Consider the following 27,013-nt stretch of genomic DNA (forward strand, 5'->3'; position numbering starts at 1 on the left):
GGCACACGCATATTTGCAGGCACACACAGCTATGAGGAATAACCATGTAAGGCAATGGGGGTGGGGCGAAGGCACACCCATGCTTCTTCCTACCTCGGTGACTGCATCGATGGAGGCGCCCGTCTTCAGCAGCAGCTCCATGACGCGGATGTGATTCTTCTTGCAGGCGATGTGTAAGGGGGTGAAGCCGTTCTGTAGCCCACACAAAGCACACGGATGAACCCGGACAGTAAGCAGAGAACTGGAAAGGAATCCTGCTCCTTCCCAGCCCACCTGGCAAGCACTCGTAGACCATGGGATAGACCATGTCACTCATGATCAGACAAACAGGTGTTCCTTCTCTTTACACATGGAGAATATTTCTGAGTATGATATTTGGGGACATTTTAAAAGAATTCTGTCCTATTTCTGGATACACTAAAGGAGTACTCGTTGAAGGCAAACTGCTTCCTTTCTACGTGATGCTGAATGAGAGGGACTCTGCTCCCCAGCGCACCCCTCCACGGGGACAATTCTGTTTCCGTCTACCCCCTCTGTACTTCACAGGGTGGTTCTTCTCAAACAAGGTCAGTTTTCTGGGGGTTGGGGAGGGGTTATAGCCAGCCATGTCTTTGCTGTCACAGGTAGGGAAGCAGAACTACTAGCATTTAGAGGCTAGAGGCCAGAGATGGTGCCAAGCACCCCGCAGCAGACAGAACAGCACATTTCAACCCCAATGTCAGCCCCAAGCTTTGGAAGCCTCAGTGACCTGGGAGTCTGGTCTGGGCTCACTGCAAGCAGGTTTGAAGGGATGGATGATCTATCTTTCTCCTCTGAGCATGGACAAGTGTGAGACCACAGTCCTGGACACGCTCTATGGCTCTCTGAACTACTCTGGTGGCCTCTGGCCTAGGGAGGAGGGTGAGGAGCACAGCCATAGGACCGCCCTGGTTTTGGTCTGAACTTCTTGCCTCCCAGGGCTGTGGCCACAGCCCCGTTCAGAGCTGTCCTCAGTTCAAGTCAGCGTATTCTCACCCCGAAGCAGGTTGAAGACCAGGCCTGCCTCTAAGATGCTACTGCCTCTTAGCACTGAGTCTGGCTGGGGCCTCGAACCCACACACACACCATAAACACTGCTTACAGAGTCAGATCTCCTGGGTATAAACCCACAGCGGACCTCACTCTCTGGTTGAAGCTTTGATCTCAAATGCAAGAGGCCACACCCCTCCGGAATATAACGCACACACACACACACACACACACACACACACACACACACTATGTGCACTTGCCTACGGTGCTGCCCCTAGTGGTACCCGTGCAGAACTGCAGCCCCTCCCCGCATCCCTTCTCCCCAGCAGCATCCCTTCTCCCCAGCAGCATCCCTTCTCCCCAGCAGCATCCCTACAGTAGTAGCCTCCTCTCACCAGGGCTCTGGAGTTTGGCTTGGCTCCTTTATCCAAAAGAACCTTAGCCACCCTGTGGTGGCCACAGTGGGCTGCCACGTGGAGAGGAGTCAGGTGATCCAAGGTGACGTCATCGATCTCTGCATTGTATTGCAATAGAAGTCGGACACAGTCGAGATGGTCTCCCTGAGCCGCCATGTGGATTGGGGACAAGCCATTCTGGAGGGAGAGGAATAAAGCAATGACAGAGCTCCTGGGGACAGAGCAGGGGACTCAGGACAGTGACGGCAATGCCACTCCCTTCTTGTCTACACAAATCTTCAGTGTGGATCCCAAATGAGCTTGTCTCTGAAGAAAATGTTCTCTCCCACGTAGCCAAATCTTCAAGCCCTCCATGAAGGCTTCCCTGACCACCCTGGACTTCCTCAGGCCTCGCTGGTCTGTACTGGTCACTCAAGTCTGACCTTATTTTCACCTTTGCCAAATCATCTAATTTGTGGCCACCATCTTGGCCATGTGTTTTTCTCTTAATTACAAGCGTCTAAGGACCGGACCTTTACTTCATTCTTCCCAGATGCTCACCGGCCCAATTACTACATGCAGCAAGTGTGGGCCTTAATTACCATGTGGATAAAGGACAACAAAACAGACTTTAGATCTCTCTAAACTTTCTAATTGGAAAACTTTCCCATTTATTCATTGTGTGTGCTTGTGGGGTGTGGGAAGGCAAGTCTGTGCCATGGTGTGGCCATGCACTGCCAAAGGACAACTTGCTGGAGTCAGTTTCTCTTTCTACCATGTGAGTTCTGGGGACTGAACTTAGGCTGTAAGTCGTCTTGGTGACAAGAGCCCTTACCCACTGAGCAATCTCACTAGCCTGGATAAAGTTTACAATCCCTATGGAAACACCCTTGGTATATTTGAGGGCGGTACCGGAAAGGTTTAAGTGAGAAGTGAAGACCCGACTATGGGAGGCACCAGGCTGTGGGCTAAAGTCCACCACTGACGACAAAAGGAGAAAGTTGGGCATCAGCGTTCACCTCTCTGTTTCCTACTGTGGATTTAATGTGACCCACTGCCTGGTGCCCCTGCTGCCAGGCCTTCACCGCCATGAAGGACTTAAATTCAAACTGTGAGCCACCCACCCCAGACTCATCATGAGGCCGGAAGTTGGACACAGTTGTAGAATTTGGGTTCCAGTCTTGGTTTAGCCTGATCTTTCTTTGCTTCTAGAAGGGGCTGTTTACTTCGTGCCATGGGAGTGGACTTACCATGACTGTACAGGGATCACAGTTAAGAGACTTTTGAGTCTCAGCGGAGACTCAGGACTTTGCACTCCTTTAAGAAGTGTGTTAGGGTCTGGAGAGACAGTTCCGTGGTTAAGAGCATTTTGATAACCAAGACCTCCAGGGTGGCTCACAACCATTGGTAATTCTAGTTCCAGAAGATCTGATAACATCTTCAGGCCTCTGTGTGCACCAGGCATGCACATTGTGCACAGACATGCATGCAGGCAAAACACACATACAGTTAAATAAAAATAATTATTTAAAATAAAAAATTAAATTATGAGTGTGTATGTCTGTATGTCTGTGTGTGTCTGTGTGTCTGTTCACGGCTATGTGTATGTGAGTTATAGACATTTGTGAGATGCCTGCTGTGGGTGCTGGGAGCTCTCTTAATCACTCAATCATTTCAGTGGCCCAGGACTCTGCACTCTCTAAGGTGCTGGGATCATTAAAGGCCGTGAGGATAATTTAGAGACAGACTAAATGCATTTTACATCGTGAGGTGGAAATGGGATTTAGGAGCTGAGATGGAACATTACCATCGCTGTGTGATGTGCCTGGGTGTTGGGCTGACAGAGGGTGGAGTTGTGATGATTAACCTCCAGTATTGTCAACTTGTCAGAAATACACTGGCGTGCTTATGGGGGTGTTTCCAGAGAGGATGAGCTGAAGAGGGGGCACCCACCCTGGATGTGGGTGACACCATCCGTTGGCCTGGGACTGCAGACTGAATAAAAAGGAAAAGCCAGCTGAATACCAGCATTCATCTTTCTCTTTTTCCTGACTGTACCTGCAGTGTGACCCTTCACCCCTGCTGTCACGACTTCATTGCCATGAGTGACCGTGTACCCTGAAACTGTGAGCCACCATGAACTTTTCTGAAGTTCCTTGTCACAGCAACAAGGGACATCTAGCTGACTTGGAGTGTCGCCTACCCAAGATGGCCTACCCAGGAAGGAGCACACACCTTGGTTTTGGCTTGGATGGGTGCCCCGTGGTCCAGCAGGATCTCTGAGATCCTCACGTGTCCGTTCCGAGCTGCACAGTGGAGCGGTGTCAATTCATCCTTTGTAAGACAGTGAAAGACAGAAAGCCTCAACAACAGCCGTCAGTGGCAAAGTGTCACCAGCCTGGCTGCAATATCTCTTCTGGGTGTGGAAGTCCTGACACTGCCTTCAGACCAGGCTGGCTTTACCTCAGTTTAGTCCCTGTCCCCTGCTGCACCCAGCTGCTACTGCAGGCCACTCAGGGTGAGAGCCTGTCACTCGGGGAGACTCAAGGGCAGAACTCACCCCCTGCCCTTGCCCTGAAGGCTGCAGACACCTACCTTGGTCCTTGTTTCTATCTGAGCCCCTCGGTCCAGCAGGAGTCTCACCATGATCACATTCCCTCTGCGGGAGGCGATATGCAGTGGTGTGATGCCATTCTGGAGGAAGAGACGGGGACCCTCAGGGCTCGGTGCTCCTTTGGAAGGTGGCAAGATGCACACCACCCCCTAGCTCCTGCCTGCATCTCCTGACCGCCTCAGAACAAGCAGCCACTTTAACTATGGGGGCACATCTCACCTCAGGAAGAGTCAGGACCTGTGAGGACCTGATCGTACTGGGGTTAACTTTACTAAGCTGGCCAAGCCCACATCCCCCAGAGTAACGGAGAAGATGAGGAGAAAGCCAGGCATTTGCAATCATCCCCCACCTCCTGTGTTCGCCTGAAGAGCAGGCACATGGAGTTTTGAGTTTCCTCCAGACCAACAGAAGGATCAGTTGATTAGTAATCTCCCAGCAGGAGGTCTTAACAGTCACCGGGGCTCTGCCCCCACCCCCAGGCATTTCTGAGATACAGGTAGATTCCAAGGTGCTAGAGAGAGTATGTGAGAGAGACGGGGGCACCCCAAACTCTGGACAGTGTGCAGAGACTCGGGTGCGGTTACCTGAGGTGTAAAGTTGACGCTGGCCCCCCTGTTGAGGAGCAGCTGGGCCACGTTGAGGTTCTCATAGTGAGCTGCGATGTGGAGAGGTGTGAAGCCCGTCTGGTGCAACAGAGGGGGAGAACCGCTTGTCACACACCAGCACCTCTGCCCCAGAACCAGCCCAGGGCTTCTTAACAACAATAGGGCCACAGGGCCCGACACACAAAGCAGGCTCTGGCCAATGGCAAAAGCTAAGGAAGGGGTGGAGAGATGCCCTCTTGGCAAGCTATATGCACATCAGAGGGACTTCTAGTCTGTGCCTTATGGCCAAGGTGTTGTGGGACAATGGTCTTCTACCCTGTAAAGATTTGTCACTTGTATTGCTTTAATAAAATGCTGATTGGCCAGTAGCCAGGCAGGAAGTATAGTCGGGGCAACCAGAACAGGAGAATTCTGGGAAGAGGAAAGAGTCAGTCTGCAGTCATCACCCACACACAGAGGAAGCAAGATGAGAACACCTCACTGATAAAAGGTAACAAGCCACATGGCTAATATAGACAAGAATTATGAGTTAATATAAGTTATAAGAGTTAATAAGAGGCCTGAGCTAATAGACCAACCAGCTTATAATTTATGCAGGCCTCTATGTGTTTCTTTGGGACTGAACGACTGCAGGACTGGGCAGGACAGAAGCCTCTGTCAACACCAAGGCAAACTATAAACTGAGATCACCTCTCATGAAGAGATTTTAGTCAGCAGTGAAGGGTTATGGAGCCCATGGCTGCCAGCCCCCTAACTGGGTATGTGACTCGGCTCTCTGGCCAGAGAGTTCACCACTGTCATGCTGCTCTGTATCCTCAGACCACATCCAAGCAGAACCCAGGCACAGGGATGTGGTAGAATAGGTGTAGGGAGAGGGCAGTGTGAACCAGTAAAGCAACCTCGCTGACTGAGGGACAGCTGGCGGCCTCACTGAAGGAGCAGTGGTTAATAACACTTTAAATATCGTATCTCCAGGAACCTCACTTTACACCTTCCTGTCTTTTGGCAACTGGACGTGATGACTGCCTAGAAAGGGCACAGGGTAAGAAGAAGGCGACGATCTGGAGGCCCCTCTGGGGTGCAGAGTCATTCTGCAGGGAGGTCTACCCTGCCCTCCTGGGCGCTGGTTCTCCAGGGATCTGAGGCAGGGCTGCCCACTAAGCCCATCTGTGTTACTGCTAAGCACGAAAAGCACAGCTCGTTCATTCCCCTCAACTCTGGTCTTGGAAAAAGTCGGGAACTAAGGCTGCCTCTAGCGCAGTCCTCCAGCCCCCAGCCCCCCAGCTTGCTCACCCTGGGGGCATGAACGTCCTGGTTTCCCTCACCTTGGAGAGGACGTCGGGGTTGGGGTCGTTCTGCAGAAGGACCGCAGCTGTCCGTGTGTCATCGTTGCGGGCCGCGATGTGCAGGGCGGGGAGGCGAACTTTCCCTTTGGTTCCATAGTTGATGAGGTGAGCCACCACATTCTCATGACCCTGCTGGAGGGCCACAGCCAGCGGCGTGAAGCCATCCTGCTCAGGGAGGGCAAAGATGGGATTTCAAAGCCCTTTGCATCCTCCAAGCTCAACGCAATTGCCTCCTCCTCCCTGAAGCCTTCCTTGGCCCCATTTTCTTGCTCTGCTCCCAGAGGGTCTGCATTTTTCTTCCTTGTGCACTTCGGTTTTTTTTTTACCTTACTATTGAGGTCAGGTCTGTCTGTGTGTTGTGAGGGTCTGACTGTGTGTGTGTCGTGTTTGCAGTCTGAATGTGTGCTATGAGGGTATCTGATTGTGTGTACTACTTGTTTGTTGTCTGACTAAGTGCCAAGGTGGCCTGAATGGGCCTCACCTGTTTGCAGTCTGACTGTGCGCCATTATCATTCTGTGCACCGGAAACAGTTCCAGCACAGAGCACACCTGCCAAGGGAACTTACTTCTGTGGCTACATTCTGATTGGCTCCATTCTCCAGTAAAAACTTCACCACCTCCAAGTGATTCTCCTGGGCCGCCATGTACAGGGGAGTAAAGCCTTTCTGTAAACCCAAAGAAGAAGCCATTAAAATAGTGGGTAAAACAGGTAAACTCTTTCATGTGGGGAGGACTCTCCTCATGCCCTCGTTTCGCCCTGGAGACAAACCACTGCCTCTGGAAAAATATTACCAAAGACCAAGAGGGGGAGATGACTGTGGACGTGTTTTGCCCCCCACCTTCTGAGTGAGTCCCTAGCCCAAACACCTTCCTCTACTTAAAAAGTTATTTTGTTTTTAATTATGTGTATATGTTTATCTGTGGTGTGTGGGTGTATGCATACAAATGGAGAAGCCCCTTGCCCATACGATCCATATGTGATTTCACTGGTCCTATTGAACCAAGCTGGAGTCACAATGACCAACTCTCCATGCTAAGGTCGTGTACTCTAGCCTTGGAAAATTAGCACACAATGTCCGCATCACTGCTAGGAGACGTGGTAGTAATAAATCTAGTCCTAGCTGCAGTGTGAGTGTGTGTGTGTGTAAGTACACAGCAGTCAATGTGTCTTCCGTGTGGCATAGAACAATTGTGTAAGTGGAGGAAGAAGACCCCGCCCCCCATTCTAGGAACCAGGGAGCCATTACCTGAGACTGAGCATTGACGTTGGCTCCATAATTGACCAGCTCCCTGACCACCTCGTCCTGACCAGCAAGGGCAGCGATGTGCAGAGCAGTATTCCCCTTCTGAAACACAGAGGCGAGGGACAGAGGATGTTTTCCTCAGCCTGCTCAAGAGCTTGTCACAGGGAGGAAAATGAAGGTGCTGGTTGGGAAGCCCCAAGGCAGAAACATCTGTGTCTACGCCCAGTTTGTCACTGATCATGGAAGACTAGTAGCTCAGGGACCAACGTGTTCTTCTCTCTGACATAGCACACACTCATATGCATGCATGCATGTGCACATACACACATCACGTAGACACATCACACACACAGAGAGATAAACACACACACACATTACACATACAGACACAGGCACATATACCACACACACAGAGACACACACATAGACACACACACATAGAGACACAAACACATCATACACACAGACATACACACGTGTGCATGCACACACACACCACCCTCCCAACTGTGAGCCTCAAGAAATGCCCTGGACATGTGGGACAGTCACAGGACAGGGGTGTGATCCTTTGTGTTAATGAAGAAGCAGGAGAGAAGTTTTAATTCTATTTTGATTTACAAATACCCGAGTTCTCCATGTTTAAGGAGCCACAGAAGCCACAGGAAGAGGAGGGTTGGGTCAGCACGGTGAATTTGTAGGGGATGGGAGGGGTCTACTTACCCGTTACCCACCCTGAATCTGGCCTCTAGTTTCTGGGTTGGAGAGGGAGGAGAGGAGCCAGGGCACCCATTTTTTCACTTTCCCAATCATGAGCCCTGCTAAGGAACTAGGGCAGGCTTTAGTGTCTTAGTTTATCTTTATTTCTAATCTTCCCGAAGCCTGGGAGACCCATGACAATTTCACAATCTGTCTGGTGTCCCCCCTGGCCTCGAGTTTGACATTCACCTTTGTTACCCCTTTTTTTCTCTGGCATTCTAAAGTTTCGCTGGCTTAGAAATGTCTACATATAAAATCTACCAAGTAAGTATTCACAACAAAATAAAAACCAAAAGGGAAGGGTTGGAAAGAGTGCCATTTACTCAGCTCTGGGGAAATGCCAGGGAAAAGAGACCACAGGTTTGTGGCTGGGTACGTTGGAGGTCAGTAGCTACCCCTTGCTCCCTGGGAAGAGCAGGTGAAACAGTTGATCTCTGTGTAGGAGCTGGAAGCAAAAGCAGCTCCAAAGAGCAGCTCTGCTCACTGCACCGATGAGTGAACAGGGAATGACATGAAAATTAGTAAATTTTACCATTGGAAAGGAGCCTACCTTCATAATATTTGGAAGTTCACTTCATACAAATTATATCTGTTCTCTACATACTGTTCAGCTGCATTTTCTCCTCGCTGCAGAGAGCTAAAATTGAGGCTGTTCTCAGGACCCTACTTAACAAGCATCCGATGGGAAATGAGAGGTTATGGTAACTCAGGCAGAGAGGCAGCAATGTGGGGAGGTGGAGCTGGGAGGAGGGGGAGGGGCAGAAGGGGGTGGCAAAGGGAGATTATTTTAATAAACAAGTTGCAGGTACATAAGAAATAAAGCTTGTTTAGGGATTAGATGTAGGTCAGTGCCAGACTGCATGCTTACCATGCATGAAGACCTGGGTTCCACCACTACCAATGCAAAAAGTATTATTTTGCAATCTACATGAATTGATGCTTTTATGCCAAACACTTTCTGATAAAAGGGAGTGCTGTCCCAGGGAGAAATCAGGAAGAAAATAGATGTAGGGCTGAACAGGAAGATTTGCTAGAGAAGGTCACACCAGAAGGACCAGGCTCCCTTCAGTGACAACACCGTCACCGTCACTATTTCAGCCTAATTCTGTTGCCAGGTACTTTATATACACACTGACCCTGCAAATAAGCTTCATCATCCCCAATTACAGGGGAGAAAACTGAGGCTTCCCAGTGGCCAAGTAACTTTCCTAAGGTCACAGAGGGGGAAGCACCTCAGCTGGTGCTCAACTCTGGAGCTTGCAGAACTCCAGGTCCCTGTATGAAGCAGTAAGAAGCCACTGTAAAAGGGTCCTGTTTTTGGAATCCAGTGTTGATGGTAGGATAAAGGCCCGCTGACAAATTCTGGAAACTGGGGCCTGTTTTTCAGGTGACACCCAGAACTCAGAGAAACCGGATGTGACTGGTTTCCAAGCGACAGTTTGAGAAAATTCACAAAGGCATTCCACAGGCATGAATTTGCAATGCCAACGACCCCTGCTTCTTACCTTGGTTGTTGTTTCTAGAATGATCTCTTTGTGCAGTAGTTCAACCACCATCTTCACGTGGCCTTCTTTAGAAGCCAGATGCAAGCCGTTCAACCCGTTCTGAGAGGAGCAGAAAGGAGGGGAAGTTTTGGTTAGTGACACGGCCCACTCTGCCATCCTAAGGACTGGGTAAGGTGTGTGGTGGATGGAAGGCAGAAATGAGGGACACTGAGTGGACACAGCCAACCCAGAGAGCCACCAGCTGAAGGCACCCTGAGGTCAGAGCACCAAGAAGGAGAAGAGCAAACGACAAGACTGTCACACGTGGGACACGAATTAAATGCAGGGACATTCCCCCAGATCCTGCAGGGGCCCTGAGATCTGATCCGAGGCAGTCTTTCGGCTTCACTGGAGTGTGGAAGCATCCAAACACACAATGTTGAAGGCTTACGAGCTGGTGCCTCAAGGAAGAGGCAGGTGGAATACAGCTCTCTTTCTGTCTTTAACTTCCAAGCTGCCAGAGCCTAGCACCTCTTTTGCCACAGACTCATTTCCAAGACGTACTGTGTGACCATGGGCCCCCAAACGACGAGACCTAGTGACCTTGGACTAAAATCACGAACCAAAATAAACATTTTCATTTTTTGAAGTTGATTTCCCCGGGTATTCTGTCATAGCGGCAGGAGCACTTGACTGATAGAAATGCCAAGGATTGAGATGGTCGGTATGGCCCTGGCCCTGGAGCTTTCATGAAGTAACCAAAAAAAGTAGAGATGCCACACCAATACGTGCTTGAAATCTGTGGGGACCAGTCCACAGTTACCAAAATGAGCTGCAAAGCAGACCCTTTGAAAACTAAACACCCCACCTTGTTAACGTGGTTTCCTTAATGGGAAACCAGTGTGAAAACAGCCCCTTTGCTAGCTTGTCAGTTCAGGTGCCACCAAGGAGGCCACGCCCAACCATCAGTCTCCAAAACCAGAGACTCACCAAGGTGTGCGAGTTGTAGTTAGTTGGAGGCTCCGCTGCGTCCCTAAGGATCAGCACAGCGGCTCAGAATGCATTGCTCAGTCCATCCATCCTCTTTGCAGTTCTCCTGACTGTTAACTTAAAGGCCCTGGAACTTTCTGCCAAAGTCTGATTCAAAAAACTGGGTTACTGCTGGACAGTGGTAACTCACACCTTTGATCCCAGCACTCAGGGGGCAGTGGCCGGGGGATCTTTGTGAGTTTGAGGCCAGCCTGGTCTATAGAGTAAGTTCCAAGACAGCTGGGGATACACAGTAAAACCATCTTGAAAAACAACATCAACAACAAAACCCTGCTCCTCGGGGGCTTGGCGAGGAGGCTCGGTGGGCAAAGGCATTTGCTGTCATGCCTGATGACCTAAGTTTGGTTCATGTGATGGAAGGAGAGACTCCTTAAAGTTACCCGCTGACCTCCACATGTGCTCATGAAATACTTGCGCCCCCTCCTCCCAAACAAATATCTTTTTAAAAAGTACTACCCAAGCCGGGCGGTGGTGGCGCACGCCTTTAATCCCAGCACTCGGGAGACAGAGGCAGGCGGATCTCTGTGAGTTCGAGACCAGCCTGGTCTACAGAGCTAGTTCCAGGACAGGCTCCAAAGCCACAGAGAAACCCTGTCTCGAAAAACCAAAAAAAAAAAAAAAAAAAAAAAAGTACTACCCAGCTTTGCGAATGGTTCTGGCAATGTGATCGCATGAATTTCAAGTCCATGGCCGAGTAGGGTCCATAAAGGCAGTGGTGTCGGTCAGCCAATGATTCCATCCGTTGACTCCACCACTGTGGCCAGCAGCTCTCTTCTCCTACCCTTTCCCCATTTTGGTCAGTCTGGCTTTAGCATCTTTTCGTTGTTGCTGCTGCTGCGGTAGCCTTGCAACCGCTGCAGGATCTTGCCAATCAGGATAAGGTTTGACCTCTCTGTGATTTGAGGCCTCTGACTCACCTGTCCCGAGAGTCCCTGCACCCTGAGCTCCAGAAATCCCTCTCCTCTCTTGGGTCAGAGGACATGCTCAGCTTCCTGTTAAAGCAACTCTCTACCTGGGGTCATTGCTGCCTCTTAGCACGTGACCACGGGGAAGAGTCTCCTGGGAATGCACTTGAGGGGAGGAAAACAGGAAGGTTGCAAGGATGTCACCTATGTCCTATTTACATCTGGCCTGCCCAACCTGCAAGCAGCCAGTGGATATGGCTGGGTAAGACCTCATTGGATTAGGACATTCCTTACCGTGTGTGTGTGTGTGTGTGTGTATGCACACATGCAGATGGCCATCACATGCCAACTCTTACAGGGTTCAACAGCAGCTATGTGACTTGTTCATCCCACAGTATGAGTAAAATTATCAGATCACAGATAGACTAGAGCCAAGGCCTGTAACAGGAGAAGAAGTGCCTGAAGGCAGGCCATAGTCTGGACAGGAAGTTAGGGTCAGAGTAAGGAACACTGGACCCACACAAACCTACTGTCTGTATTCAATTTGCAAAGCACAGATTAACTAAAGAGCCACCTGTCAAATGATGGGGTGCTTGGGAAGTCCCAGCTCATCCTGCAGCTGCTCCTGTTTGGGGCAGGTCTAATCTTTCACAGACCTGTAGACGGAGATCTATCAACCCCACTCTGGAAGGCTCCAAGCCCTGGCGTGTGGGGCTTCTGGGATCCGGTGGTGGGGTTGTGGTCTTGGCTACACTCTGCTTACAACGGGAAGATGATTCTGGTAGCATGCCAGCATGGATGTGGTTCATTTATTGCTTGGCTTGGCAGCACTGCCACCTAAATGGTGGGTATTGATTGGTCCTGAAAGCCTCAGAGCTGCAATGTTGTCGAGCCTGGAAGGAAACATCTAAGCCTGGGGTGGTTTTCCCCTGCTCTTCAGAGCCAGAGTGAGGACCCTAATCCATAGTGACGCTGGATTCTAACCACAGAAAGCTGGAGGCAAGGTGTATTAAAGGCTCTCGGCTATACCTCTCATTCACAGCTTAGCACACCAAGGCCCACAGCATTTAAACTAATGAAGTCACATCATCCTTTTACATTACAGCCACACGAAGGCCAGCCTGGTTTTGGGTGTCCTCCTCCCAGGAGCTAGCTCACTTCTTTTGAATCAGATAAACAGAAGCATAGTTCCTTAGAATCATCCCCAAGGATCTGGTTTTGGTCTCTGCGATTGATCTCAACAGTTCTACTCACTGTTCTGGTCTTCATGGGTCTCCCTTTCTCTCCTCCCTCGTTCACAAGCTGTCTAAAAGCCCACTCCTGGCAGAAGAAATGGTAGATGGACCTATTAAGAGGATCCATCTGATCAATTCTACATCCCAAAGCTTATCTCATCTTTCTTCTTTGTGACTCTCTCTCTCTCTCTCTCTCTCTCTCTCTCTCTCTCTCTGATCGAATACGTGTGGAAGGCTGAGGTTAATGTCGGGAAATCTTCCTTAATCAAATCTTCAACCTTACACTTTGAGGCAGAGTCTCTCCATCAAAGCCACAGTTCATAGATATCACTTCAATAGGTGGTTTGCTGGGAGATCTCCCTCATCTCTCATTCCTGAGACTGGGCTGGAACTGCAAGTAGGCCACCATGTTCACAGAGCATTTATGTGGGCTCTGACGATCAGCACTCAGGTCCTATGGCTGGAGCGCCAAGTGTGTGCACTGCTGAGCCATCTCCCCAGCCCTCCAGTGGGTTTTATTACTGTGAGCAGATGTAAGCTACACCTATGACTCAGGTGGTTTGAATTTAAAGTCCTGATCTGGAACACAGAACCAAAGCAAACCCTATTAGGCACAGCCAGTCAGGGTATGCAAGAAACCCTGGAGTTAGAATGCAACAAAACACAAGTGCAAGGCCTGCTTCAGCTGCAGTTGCCACCCAGTGCGAAGCCCCACCCACTCCCAAACTGCGCTAGAGTCGATAGTGCCCTGCAGGGTGCTGAAGGTGATTAAGGAACAAAGTTTTCTCTTAAAGAACTCACTGTGGGAGGGATGATCCACACAAAAGAGATCTCCAAAATGTTCCTACAGGCACGGGTGAACCCACAGCACAGAGGAGGGTCGGACTACTCTCTAAGAAATGGTTTCATAGCCAACAGCCAGTTCACGTTAACATTAGGGTGTCAAGTTCCTTTACAATGGCGACGTGAAGACGCCATATGCGATACTAAGGTCTAAACCCACACACCGACACGTCAGAAGCCAAGCATCCAGCCTGCTCGCCAGGTGTTCTTTTCCTCTCAGGAGGCGGCTGGCTCCAACAGGTGCACAAACGCCAAGCCCCAGAGGCACAGCTCTCTGCAGGCACGAACTTTAGCAGGTGGATGGACGCTTAGCCACAGCGACTGACCAACCAGCCCAGCGGCTGAAGCTGGGGGACACCGGGGACCAGCGTTGTAAGGAGCCTCTGCCTTACTAACCGTAGAACTAGTCCTCCCAATACAAGTCTGTTTCAATACCAAAATAGTGTCCCGTGGATAAATAGCGAATTTAACGCTTTCCTTTTCTTTAACGGTTATATTTTTTTTTAACTGCTCAAGTGTGACGAGGGAGGAGTACAAATGATGTGAACTATTTGTTCTTAGCTGCGACTGTGGACAGGGATAAACTGGAATCTGCCACCTCTTCACAGCCAGGAACCATATGCTTCTGCTTCAGCTGAATCGAATGTGAGCTGGTTGCCAAGACTGAGGCAGCCTACTGGATCTCCTTGGAACTTCAGCTACTCATCCAGCCTCCACAGTCTCTCTCTCTCTCGAAGCCAAATGGCAGACAGGCTGTCGAGGGGATTAGGCATGGGACGGAGCACACATTACTTCTCTCAGATAGCAGAGTGTAGAAGATAAGACCAAACGGGTTCAAGAGACAGGAGCCTAGGAGTGTCAGCTAAGTGAGCACGCAGCTACTCGCAGCCATTTTCAGTCGTGCTGTCCTGCAGGCCACGAGCTGGCTACCCTCTTCCCGCCGACCCCTTTGTACCACCTGGTGGCCCATCCGTGTGTCAGACCTGAGATGCCCGTGCTCCAGGGGTTCCTCTGTGCTTTTCTCCTTCTGTTTTCCTTTGTTTTAACTTGAATGCTGTCTTCTGATCTAGTTCCTGTTCTGAGACTCACCAAGTTTTTCTCTAGTCTATGGATGATACTGTTGAAAAGCTTCTTTATCACGAAGAGGTTTTGTTTTGTGTTTTGTTTGTTTTCTTCACTAACTTACATTATTAGAATCTTCATGCTGAGATTCCCATCAGTTCATGAATGTCATTCATTTCTCCATGGGATTCGTGCACATTTTGATCACCTCCGTCCTCTCTGACTCTGGCTCTGTTGAAGGCTTTGTCTTGTGACCATAGTTTGTGCTTTGTCTTATGTGTATGTTACATTAATGATTCTTAATCGTATGCCTAGCATCATGTATAAGGACAGGAGACATGGAAGTACGTCTCATCTATGGCTGGAAGCAGATTTAATTCATCTGTGGCACGGAGAGTGAGGGTTAGGAGTGGCCCTGGGTTCGAGCCTCATTGTGTCTGGTCTGTCGGCCTTCACACTCAGTCAATGTGCGGGGCCAACAATTCATTGGAGGCCTCTTGACTTGGAAGAGCTGTTGGGGTTTTGCCTTGCAGGGGTCACAACTTCCGCTTGTACTCTGCCAACAAGAGATGATATACATAGGCCTCCTGGGATGGTGTTGGCCTCTCTGGAATCCAGATTACCTGTCCCCTTTGACCCTCAGTGGAGTTCAGGAAGATTTACAATTTTCCTTTTTTAGATTATCTGTTTTGTTTTCTTACACTTAGGGTGACAGTGATATCCTCTGAAGTTTTTATACCCTATACACTCCCTACCCCGAGCTCATACCATTCCATGCCACAGAAGCCTTAGTGAAGAGATGGTCTCTTTGAGGAGCAAATATCTTCCCACTGCCACCCACGCCAGCTCTCCTCTTTGCCCTTGGCCCACGCCAGCTCTCCTCTTTGCCCTTGACCCCTTTTGGGGATGTGGTCTGCTTTAGAGCATTTTCAGAAGCAATGTCTGAAGAAGGAGGAGAGCCCAGTGAGGCTGTGCAGCTGCTTCAACAGTTCTTAAGATATTCTTAAGTCACATCCAGCCTGCATGTTTTGACTTGGAGTATTTTCTTGTACCAACTGTGAGGGATTCCATTGGCAGCCACTCGATTCCAGACATTTGTTCTCAGTAAACTGTTCCTCTGTTTAGCTCCTCTGATTGCCCCAATTACACTAATTGATTTCCAAATGTACAAATACAGTTGACATGTCACCGAAATTAGGACTTATCCAGTCAGGAGCAGAAGGGAAGCTTCAGACGGTAAGCGCTGGCATCCTGAGGTCCCACAGTCCACGGGAAATGTCATGGACGCCTCAAAAGCGGATGCTGATGGTCTCCCAACACATAGCCCCCATGCTTCCTGTTCACCCAGTCATCCTATTCCTGGATCACACAGCTTCCAACTGGATCCTCTTATGAGGGCTCACAGCGCCCCCTCCCACCTCAGAGTTTGCCTGGATTAGGGTCACTATTGCTGTGATGAAGCACCATGAATGACCAAAGCAACTTGGGGAGGAAAGGGTTTATCATGCTTTATGCTCCCCCATCACTGCTCATGATGAAGGAAGTCAGGACAGGAACTCAAATAGGGCAGGAACCTGGAGGCAGAAGCTGATACAGAGGCCATGGAGGGGTGCTGCTTACTGCTTGCTCCTCATGGCTTGCTCAGCCTGCTTTCTTACCACAGTGTGATGTGTTCTCCCCCATCAATCACTAATTAAGAAAATGCCTACAGGCTTGACTACAGCCTGATCTTATGGAGGCATTTTCTCAACTGAGATTCCCTCCCTTCAGACGGCTCCAGCTTGTGTCAGGTTGACATAAAACTAGCCAGCACCAGTTTCTCAAATCTTTTCATTCCAGACCTATATTCTTCCTGGGAGTGAAGCTGGGACTAAGACCATGCCATGACCACTACTGGGAAGCCATGCCTTGGTCCATTCACACTTATTATCATGTATTGGTTTTGCTTATTAGATCAGTTTCTTGCTCTCTGGCAAGGCAGAGACAAGAAGACATGGGCCAGGGGAGTTTCTGATGAGCAAGATCGGGCCTGGAGTCCAGGAATAGCAGTAGGGATGGCAGGGAAATAGAGGACCCTGAGTGCTAAGAGGTGGATGGGAAAATCCTATTGTGGTTTGAGTAGGAATGGCCCCCACAGACTTGTGTGTATGAATGCTTGGCCCATAGGGAGGGGCACTATTAGGAGGTGCAGCCTTGGTGGAGTAGGCGTGACCTTGTGGGAGAAAGTGTGTCACTGTGGAGGCGGGCTCTGGGGTCTCCTATGTTCAAGCTATGCCTAGTGTGACAGTCTCCTGTTGCTGCCTGTGGATCAAGATAGAGAACCCGCAGTTCCTTCCCTAGCACCATGGCTGTCTACACGCCACCATGTCCTTCCATGATGATAACGGACTAAGCCTCTGAAACTGTAAGCCACCCAAATTAAATGTTTTCCTTTACAAGAGTCGCTGTGGTCACAGTGTCTCTTTACAGCAAATAGAAAGCTAAACTAAGGCACCTATATAATTGTGCCAGGGTGCCATTCTCCCTTTTACCAGTGTAGTCAGTAAAGAATCATTTAAATGGGCTGGGCATGTAGCCTAGTGGTGTCATGCTTGCCTAGGATGCACTGAGGTCCTGGGTTTGATTTTTCGTACTGCAGAACAAACCAAAATACTTCAGTCAGGGTTCCTATTACTGCAATAAAACACCACGACCCAGACCGGAGGTGGTGGCGCACACCTTTAGTCCCAGCACTTGGGAGGCAGAAACAGGCAGATCTCTGTGAGTTCGAGGCCAGCCTGGTCTCTACAAGAGCTAGTTCCAGGACAGGCACCAAAGCTACAGAGAAACCTTGTCTCAAAACAAAAAGCAAAACAAACAAACAAACAAAAAACCACCACAACCCAAAGGAATTTGGGGAGGAAAGGGTTTACTTCAACTTCCAACTCTTGGATCTCACTCTATCACTGAGTAAAGTCAGGACACAGATTCAAGGCAGGAACCCAGAGGAAGGAACTGAAGAAGTAGTGCCATCACTGCCTTGCTCCTCCTGGCTTGCCCAGCATGATTTCTTATATACATTAAGACCACTGGCCCAGGGGTGTCACATCAAACATTAGTCAAGAACAAGTCCCACAGGCCAGTCTTCTGGGGACATTTTCTCAATTGAGTTTCTCTCTTCCAAAATGACTTTAGCTGCTTCAAGCTGGCATCAAAGCACCCAGGACACAAAACAACCAAAAGAATCAAGCAGTAATCTTGCCCCTGGTGTGGTCAGAATGTCTACACAGAGCTGATGTACCCAGGTTTCTGTTTAGGACCCCACTCCCCTGCACAGTTCTTGGCTGAGAACCAGGACAATAGATAGGCACAGCCGTGGGAATGGGTGCCTAACCTCCACCTTTCAGAACAAAAGCCAAGGACACTCTGGGAAGTGACCAACACAGCAGGCACAGGTGCTAACCCATGGGGATCTCGGAACGAACCTGGAATAACTTGCGGCAGAAATTAAGGGAAAACTCAGAGAATCACAAGGACACAACGGAGAAGCCAAAATACTGAAAGGACTCCCTGTGTCCCTACTTAGAATTTAACATCAGACAGACATGGCTGAGGTTGAAACATTGAATGGAGCAGGGTAAAAAACCACAGCCTGAGGAGCTGCTGCACATCAGGTCCTCCTGTCACCTCAGGCCAAGAATGTACCTAGGAAGATGCCTGGAACAAGAAGGGAGGGTGAGCAGGTAGGCTAGGGACACAGAAAGAGGCAGGCAGAAGTAGGGAGAAAGGAGAGCCCGCGGGAAGGGAGGGACAGCTGGACTCAGGACAGAATGATGACATTAGTAGACATCCATGCTTCTTGCCTTGGCTGCACGCGGGAGCCGGGTGGGTGGTTACAGACTGTTACAGACTGGAATGCCTGGGGACAGGAGACTATCATGGATATGTAGGAAGGTCAACAGATATGAAGACTACACAGAAAAACAGTCACAGCAGATGCACGCAATGGGGGGGGGGCAGGGACTCTGTACTGTTCCCACGGTGTTTCTTCAGATAAGAAACAACTGCAGTGTTAGAGAAGACAGGAGGGAGGAGTGGAGGCAAAGGATAGAGAGGCTGAGGGAGAAGGGGCCACTCTCTGTTCTGGCACTCGAATAGGTTTTCTGCAAGCCTTTGGGGAGATCTGACCACATCCACCCTATTTTTGCAGGGTCCATGAAGAGTGGCCTGGAACAGAGTTCCACTGCTCTCCTGTAAGGATATAAGCTGCCCTGCCCGCCATCACACCATGCCAAGGGAACAGTCTCAACTTCACATGGATGCCTGCTGAGAAGGACCTTCCACATTCTTTCTGCTTTCGAGGGTTTATGGCTCCGCAGAGACCACTTGGTGGGGGAAAGTCTGTTAAAAATATTCCATCTTGCAATTTAATGACTCAGGACGCAGATGGAGCTGAGTAACTGTCGGGGTTGGGAGGGGGTTACCTTTCCCTCCTCTGCAAGCCTGGATTCCTCTGGAGGCAGGGACAATTGCAGAATGGAAGGGGCCAGGAAGACTGTACCAACTTAGAGAGGGAGCCAGAGAGAAAGGAACAGGCTGGCTCCGAGCATTTTTTTTTTTCCCTTCTTTGCTTTATTACAACCTATATCCAGTTCTCTGCCCAGGTAGCTCGTAAAGATCATAGTTTGTTCTACTCAGAAGGACAAGAGACACTGTGATCTGTTTCATTATCTGAAAGCTGCAAAGAACCACGGCAATTTCTGAGCTCTGCCCGGAGGTCAGTCGACCTCAGATCGCTTTCCCTCTGCTGTGGGGTTGCTCAAAACTCGCAGTGGCCTCCATGCTCCGAAATCCCACAGCTCAGCAACAAACCCACTGCTGAGGTTTCGGGGCCCTTGGGAGTGAAGCAGGGAGGATGCTCGAGTTCAGGTTAATGAGAGAATGGGCTCTGAAATTGAGCGCAGCTAAGAATATCTCCCATGTACTGGAAAGATTCTATGTCTGCACTCTTGATATTTCGTTTTTAAAAATCAAGAGAACCATACCTCCCAAGGAAGGGCAGCAGGGTTAGAGGAAGAAGCCTGGGGAGGAGTGAGGCCTCTAACCAGTCTTCACCGTTCATCTAAACCTACACGCACTGAAAATGACGGCCCGGCTGCCATCCTGGTATGAGAGCTAAGCAATTAGCATCCATAGGAAATGCCTTGGATATGTGTTTTGCTGGCACCGAGAAAAGCATGACAGTATTCCCACCAAATTGCCAACCACGGTGCGTGGGGTGGGGGAGGGGCAGGCTTTCAGATGCCATACATTTCTGCACAGTTGTGATTTGTAAGTAAAACATGCATTCATCTTGCTGTTAAATTAAGACACCAAAATTAAAATCAGAGACGCACTTATAGACAGTCTATAGCCATACCACTCTGAACATGCCCTCTCCAGAGACACGCTTATATATCCATACAATCTATAGCCATACCATAATGAACATGTCCTCTCCAGAGGCATGCTTATATACATACAATCTATAGCCATACCACAATAAACATGCCCTCTCCAGAGACACGCTTATATACATACAGTTTATAACCATATCACCCTGAAAATGTCCTCTCCAGAGACACGTTTATAAACAGTCTATAGCCAGACAACCCTGGATATTCGTATCTCAAAAGCAAAGCAGGGCTGAGCCTGATCAGTACATGGATGGAAGAGACATGCCAGTAAACAATGAGAAAAGCATCAAGTTCACCACCGAATGGACGAATTCTATGCCCAGTCATACCTGTAGTCTATTTCAGTCAGGGTGGAGTTGAGAGAGGGTCATTGTTCTTGGCAAGTCCACCTGCCTCTCTCTCAAGTCCATACCCTGTTTCCAAACCATGAACGGTTCACTGACCCATGTTCCCGTGGAACTTGGAAACAGTCTCTATGGTGGGTTGAATGAGAATGGCTCCCGCAGGCTCACAAAGTCGAATCTTTGGTCCCTAGTTAGTAGAACTGTTTGGGAAGGATTCGGAGATGTGGCCTCATTGGAGGAGGTGTGTCACTGGGTGTCTTAGGTGTCTTAGGTCAGTTGGGATTGGTTGGAGTCAGTGACTTAATCCTTCGTAAAAGTTTGTTAAGGATTTCTGTAAAGTGTCTCATTCCTTCCCGATGTACTCTGTTGTTCAATGAAAACAGAACAGACAGACAGACAGACCTCATCCAATAGACACAGACAGACATAGGCACAGGTTTTTGGCTGTAAAGAGACACCATGGCCATGACAACTCTTATAAAGGAAAGATTTAATTGGGTGGCTTACAGTTCAGAGGTTCAGTCCGTTGTCCTCATGATGGGACATGGCAGTGTGTAGGGAGACACCGTACTAGAGACAGAGCTGAGAGTCCTAGATCTTGATCAGAAGGCAGCAGAAGCAACTGTGTCACAGTAGGTGAGGCCTGAGCACACGTGAGACCTCAGAGCACACCTCCACAGTGACACACTTCCTCCAACAAGGCCACAGCTCCTAATAGTGCCACTCCCTATGGGCCGAGCATTTAAGCACGAGCCAATGGGGCCATGCCAATTCAAACCACACACTGAGGGTGGGCTTTAAGTTTCAAACACCTGTGCCAAGCCTGTCTCACTCCCTCTGCTTGCAACGTGCAGATCAGATGTAACTGCTCAGCTATTGCTCCAGCACCATGGCTGCCTGCCCACTGCCACCACACTCCCCATCGGGGCGGTGGTCACAGACTCACCCTCTGAAACTGTAAGCAAACCCCAATTAAACGCTTCCCTATGTAAGTTGCCTTGGTCATGGTGTTTCATCGCAGCAACAGAACGGCAATGGAGACTCTCTCTAAAGACCCCATCACATACAATTGCACACACCTGCTCCTGGGCCTGTGCCCCCTCCCCCCCCAGAGGCCTGGATTTCCTGAGGCCCTGCTTCATGTGTAATCAGGTCCTAACTTGGCTGGGCAAATGGAGAGTTTGCTACAGAAATGAATGCACATCTGAGCACCCTGACACCCATGCAGCCTCTCTTTTTCCTGAAGTTTCTCATGAGTAAGAGGGTCGATCACATTTGGTCTTCCCATGGTGAGTTCACAGCCCATCAGATCACAGTGTGGGACTGGAGGGTTTGGTGCCCTTCCTGACTGTGTGACACAATATTATCGAAATATCTCAAACATCCTAAGAGATGGAACTTCTACCGACCTCACAGCCGGAGTTAATAATACATCTTGAAGTAACTTAAGACTGCTATCCTACTATGTAATCTGATATATCTTAGATTTCCCATGTGATAAACTTTTACAGCCTAAGATAATACACAGTTGTGATCATGAGTTATGTATCCTTCCATCCCCTAACCCAGAACAATGCCAGTCATGAAAGCAGCAAATACAGAAGCTGAGAGCAACTTGCCTTCATAAAATCTACCATAAAGGTTGAAAGCAACGAGGTATGGATATTGGTTGACAAGCAATGACATTTATTGTCTCAATTGGCAGGGATTGGTTGGGAGCCAGTGGCTTAATCCCTTGTAAGAGTGTGTTAAGGATTTCTGTAAAGGGTGTCATTCCTTCCCCATGTGCTCTGTTGTTCAACAAAAACAGAACAGACAGACACACAACTCATCCAATAAACAGACACAGAGACACACACAGGCACAGGCACAAACAGATTCACAAGACAGTTTCCCAGCAGGCACATATTCCCACACAGGCAGACAGAGGACAGACAGCACAGAGAGCAGGAGGGAGAGAATCCAAATCTGGACTCGCCCTAGGCTAAAGGACTCCAAGAGGAAGTGCTTTTATTTCTTCCCTTAATGTGACCCAGATGCATCGTTAGTGCTCAGAGTTAATCCCTAATGTGTATAATCCAAGCACTTGATAGCTCGGAGTTCCCTTCTTTCACGGTAATGGCAGGGAGTGTGCTGGTGCAAGATGCACACACTCCACACACCTGATGACGCTAATCACTAATGCACACACTCCACATACCTGCTGACGCTAAGCTCCTCTTCCCTAAGCTCTGGGATGTGGGAAATGGCTCTGTTGGCTACATATGGACATCCTTATGAAGCAGAACTAGACAATTACTCTTCTCTTTCCTTCACTAGAAAGAAAGGGGAAAAAAACCCAAAGCAGCCCCTGGCAGGTGGGTCTAAGCAGCGGTGGCCCCTGCTTTGGTGCTTTAGATGTCTGGCTGTTGCTAGAGCCTGTGCTCTTTGCCTCTCTTTGCCTCTCTCTCCTGGCTTCACTTTTCCTGTGCCTTCCCCAGCCATCTTGCAAGCAGACATGGGCATTTAAAGTGGCCAGGCTGGGGACGGGCTTCAGACATCCACAATGAGGAAAGCAAACATGACGTACTCCTGAATGCAACAAAGAACAACCTGCTTTCCAACTGCCTCATAACTAGCAAGATGAACATCAAACGGAGCCGTTCCTGCTCAACCCCAAATACTATTTCCCTTTTAAAAATAACCCAGACTCTCGGGAGAAGCGCCACAGGCTCCGGCACGCAGGCAGGGGACTTGCATTGCCTCCCTCTCTTCCTTTGATGACAGCCAGACTCTCACAGTACCAGATGTGGAACAATACAGCCTCTGCCCCTCATCACTACCCCAAGCTGCACCTGGGTGGCAGGCTTAGGCAGTTAGGAGGTTCTCTGTGTGACAGCCGGGTATAGGCAGAATTTGGAACCACGTGGTCTAATGCCATTCTATGCTTGTCAGGAGCCCAAATATCACAGATAACAGACGACAATAGCAGGCTGTCTGTGATGATGGAGAGCCAGCCTCCCAGACTGGAGGGCTGCCCCCTCACCTCCTTCACTGCCTGTCACCCCCAACCTCCCAGCATGCCACCGGTACCCCTGCACTCCTCCTCTGTGTCTGCAGGGATCATTCACCTGTCAGTGGCCCCCACCAGACATGTCACAACAGCTTAGGGAGCAAGAGTGGCAGACACTGAAACCTCTGGCTCGTCTGTGTCCTCCAGGCGGCTTCCTGTCTCAGTTCTTTGAGGGCAGACCTTGACTTTATCTGCTGCTAGTCCCATAGTCCGCGGCCATCCTTAGCTTTCAGCACTGGGGTAGCAGGTGCACTGCTGGGGCCACCTCAAAAGGCCTTTAGCTGCTTTGGTTCTAGCGCCCGGCCCCCAGTGATATACCATGTGGACCGACCGCTCTAGGAGAGAGCCTGGGTTGTTCTGCCAGCTGGCTTCTTTTCAGGTGGCTAGCTGGCGGTGCGAAAAGCCAATCAGCTCATCCGAAAGTCTCCTGTCAGCCGTCACAGTCTCCCCACGACGACGTTTGGTTCTTGATGATGCTGGAGCTGGATGTGTGAAGCCGGGACTGGCGGGAGTTTAATCACCTCCACACATCCCCCCCCAGCCATGCTGTCCTTCTTGCTGCTCCCAGATGAGATGAGCGCTTCCTGCCTCAGAGCCTTTCATCCTTTCCCCCTCTTCTAGGGATGCCATTCCCTTTCTCTCTTCCTTTCTTGGTCCAGGCCTCTCCAAAGTTATCCCCTTAAGAACACGGCTAAAGCAGGTTTTGCCTCCTGGGTATCAACCATCAGATAAGGATGGCCATTAGTACATTTCCCCACCTGCTGTCTCTTTCCTTTACTAGCATAGAGAGCTCAGCCTGTGTATTCCATCAGGCATGTGTGGGAACTCGAAGGGAAGGTGACACACAGCTGCTGCTCAGTAAACTCTACAGACAGCGAGGTTGTATTCTGAAAGTCTTCTGTCCCTTCTCATGGTGCCAGAATGGGCTACTTGTGGGGACCTGTCTCAGGTCACCTTTCCTTCCCCTCTGAGCTTCAGCCTCAAGAGCCCCTGCAGCTGGCTACCTCCACTGTCATCAATCCCTGCACTACTCAACTTGTGACTTTATCCTGCACATACTGTGTGACTACCTGGTGTCCCCAGGTCATTCCGGAAGTCCCTCCCCCAATTCTAGTCCATGATCCAGGCTCACTGGCTCTGTTTCTTCTCCTCACCCATGACTTTTATCCAAGCGACCAATAAACAATATTCTCCTGGACCACCGCAGCAGCCCCATGGCTGGACCTCCTACTGTTCCCTCTGCACCCTCTGTTTGGAGCACAGTAGCCAGTGTGATCCTTTGTTAGGGCACCTCCGAGGACAGCACTCCTGTGCTAGGACCCCAGGCTCATTTCCCTTTGCTCTCAGTCTAAAGATCAAAATTCTTAGCGTGGTATCTGCAAGCAGGAGAGACGGCCCACGTGGGTGCACTAATACAGTTGTCCTGGGATGGCCCCACCCCTCTCGGTGAGCTGTAGTGGCTTTCATTTGTATTCTAACAAACAAAGTTTGCCTGAAGATCAGAAAAGTGAAAGAGCCACACTAATCAGCCTTACAGGGCAGGCAGTGGTCACACACACCTTTAATCCCAGTAGCCACACTAGCTCGCCACAGAAACCAGGCGGTATGGGTGCATGCCTTTAACCCCAGAACTAGAGAGGAACGAGAGGAACGTAAGACGGGAGGAGGCAGCTCTCAGTCTGTCTCATTCTAAGATTCCTGGAGGCAGGACCACCATTTTGGACTGAGATCGAGGTAAGAGCCAGTGGCTGTCTGCTTTGCTTTTTTGGTCTTCAGGTTGAACCCCAGTATCTGTCTCTGAGTTTTTATCGATCGTGCTACAGTTAGCATCAGCCCCTTTAAGCTTTTCACCCTTGCCACTCTGTCTTTCCCTCAAATCCATTCCCTCCCATCAACAGCCTAGGGTTAAAGTCTGGGCAGCAGGCAGATGCACATACACAATGCACACACGTGCACACACGTGTCAGGCCCTGCAGGATGCTGTCCAGCTGTGTAATGTCAAGCTCTCCTTACCAGGTAGATGCCACTCTATCTAGTTTTACCTCAGCTGGGTCCCTGACTGCCCACACTCACCCAGGCTGGCTGTCCCTTCAATTACCCCAGCTTGGCTCTCAGTTCCTCCATCTCTTGCTTAAGGTGAGGGGTCTTAAGGTATCCATGACTTCTAACTCTAGGTCAGGCTCCTCTCTACTCATCTTAGAGGAATATCCAGGGCAATGTATCTCAACCTTCCCAATGCCACAGCCTTTTAATACAGCTCCTCACATTGGTTCCCCAACCAAAAAAAAATTATTCTATTGCTGCTCCATAACTCTAATTTTGCTACTGTTAAGAATCATAATGTGTCTTTCCGATGGCCTTAGGCGACCCCCGTGAAAAGGTCACACAGAGGAGTTGCTGCCCACAGGTTGAGAACCACTATCCTAGATCTTAACCATGCGTCATTATTCAGTTATCAGCCCTCCCTGCCCCCAGGGGTAAAGGAGCAGGGTTAGTCTATGTCCCTGCACACAGGAAGACACTGGATGTGGGGGTGAACCTAAAGACCCAATGACCAAAGTCAGCATTATGGAGACGCTGGCACGTGTGTGGATCCGTGTGCACTCTGATGTGCATGTCCTCTTTTCTGTAAGGAGAACGGGGACAAGAACTAAAGATCTGGCCTGGGTACTCACGTCTCTTACATAAGCGAGCTCGGTCTACATAGGCGACCTAGAGGAATTTCCCTCTTTTGGCAGACACCTCTGGCGCCTGTCTACGGAGGGCTTTTTCGGGAGGTGTGTTCACAGGAAGTGAAGCCTTGGTGTTCTACTGCCATCACAGGCCCGTGACCTCAGAGGATTCCTAGCCCCTGGCCAGAGGACAAAACCCTGTGTGGAAACTGCAAACAGCAAGCATACATCCCAGACAGTGGGCTCTGCCCTGCAGGGGGTTATGTTATCCCCTGACCCCTTTCATTTCCTTGGTGTGGCAGGCAGTGTCAGCCTTGAAAGGAAGGGGTTGGTGACAGCCAGGTCTGAGGTTTGAAACCTAACACAGGACCCCTTCCACATCCGCAAACAGGGCCTGCACTGTCAGGGACTGAGCCCAAGAGAAAGGGTGTCTACAAAGCACCAATAATTCCCACCTGCATCTTACTGTCGTATTCTGACACACGAAATAAGACAGTGAAAGATGGAGAATCAGGGATGGCAGCTGCCACCACAGGAGATAAAGTCACTTCCTGATGCCCCAACCCTCTGCTGCCACAGCCAACCAGGCCCAGCCTCTGTCACCCAGCTGCCCCATTTCAGCTTGGAGGTTCTTTTGAGACTGGAGGATTAGTCCTTGGAAGGCCTCCTTAGTGTTCTGACTCGCTTGGAAGTGGCATAGAAGCTGGGACACAGGAAGCCTTGGAGACGTGTGGGGTTTGGGGCTGCCCGCTCAGTCCAGAGACAGAGAGACTGGGTTGTGGGATGAATGGCGACCAGTTTCTCTCTCAGACTCATCAGTCAAGACTTTCTCCTTGTCCCCAGGCCTTACTCCTGCTTTCTTGTCCAAAGCAATGTATTCAGCATTCTTGACCTCAGCCCAGTCTCTCCTTCCTCCACATGAGACCTAGCTCAACCCCTGAGTGTTTTGAAGTCTGTGTG

At 49.8% G+C, this 27,013-nt stretch overlaps 1 protein-coding gene across 13 annotated transcripts in view; it reads right to left on the bottom strand.

Annotated features, from left to right (window-relative positions):
* Nucleotides 1-27,013, bottom strand: part of Ank1 (ankyrin 1) — a 178,199-nt gene that overhangs the window by 50,944 nt on the left and 100,242 nt on the right. For all 13 annotated transcript variants that reach the window (XR_005976283.1, XM_041673657.1, XM_041673652.1 and 10 more), the window contains exons 3-11: nucleotides 9,477-9,575; nucleotides 7,219-7,317; nucleotides 6,538-6,636; nucleotides 5,951-6,136; nucleotides 4,605-4,703; nucleotides 4,002-4,100; nucleotides 3,642-3,740; nucleotides 1,407-1,604; nucleotides 94-192 (exon numbers count right to left, since the gene is read on the bottom strand). Coding sequence is in view for 12 of the 13 variants with exons in the window: in XM_041673657.1 (XP_041529591.1) it covers nucleotides 94-192; nucleotides 1,407-1,604; nucleotides 3,642-3,740; nucleotides 4,002-4,100; nucleotides 4,605-4,703; nucleotides 5,951-6,136; nucleotides 6,538-6,636; nucleotides 7,219-7,317; nucleotides 9,477-9,575 (1,077 nt within the window). In the remaining variant the exon portion in view is untranslated. The remainder of the gene's footprint in view (nucleotides 1-93; nucleotides 193-1,406; nucleotides 1,605-3,641; nucleotides 3,741-4,001; nucleotides 4,101-4,604; nucleotides 4,704-5,950; nucleotides 6,137-6,537; nucleotides 6,637-7,218; nucleotides 7,318-9,476; nucleotides 9,576-27,013) is intronic.

The sequence above is a fragment of the Microtus oregoni genome, unplaced genomic scaffold (assembly GCF_018167655.1).
Source record: "Microtus oregoni isolate MIOR12 unplaced genomic scaffold, Mior012 000024F_ref0000369, whole genome shotgun sequence".
Taxonomy (NCBI): domain Eukaryota; kingdom Metazoa; phylum Chordata; class Mammalia; order Rodentia; family Cricetidae; genus Microtus; species Microtus oregoni.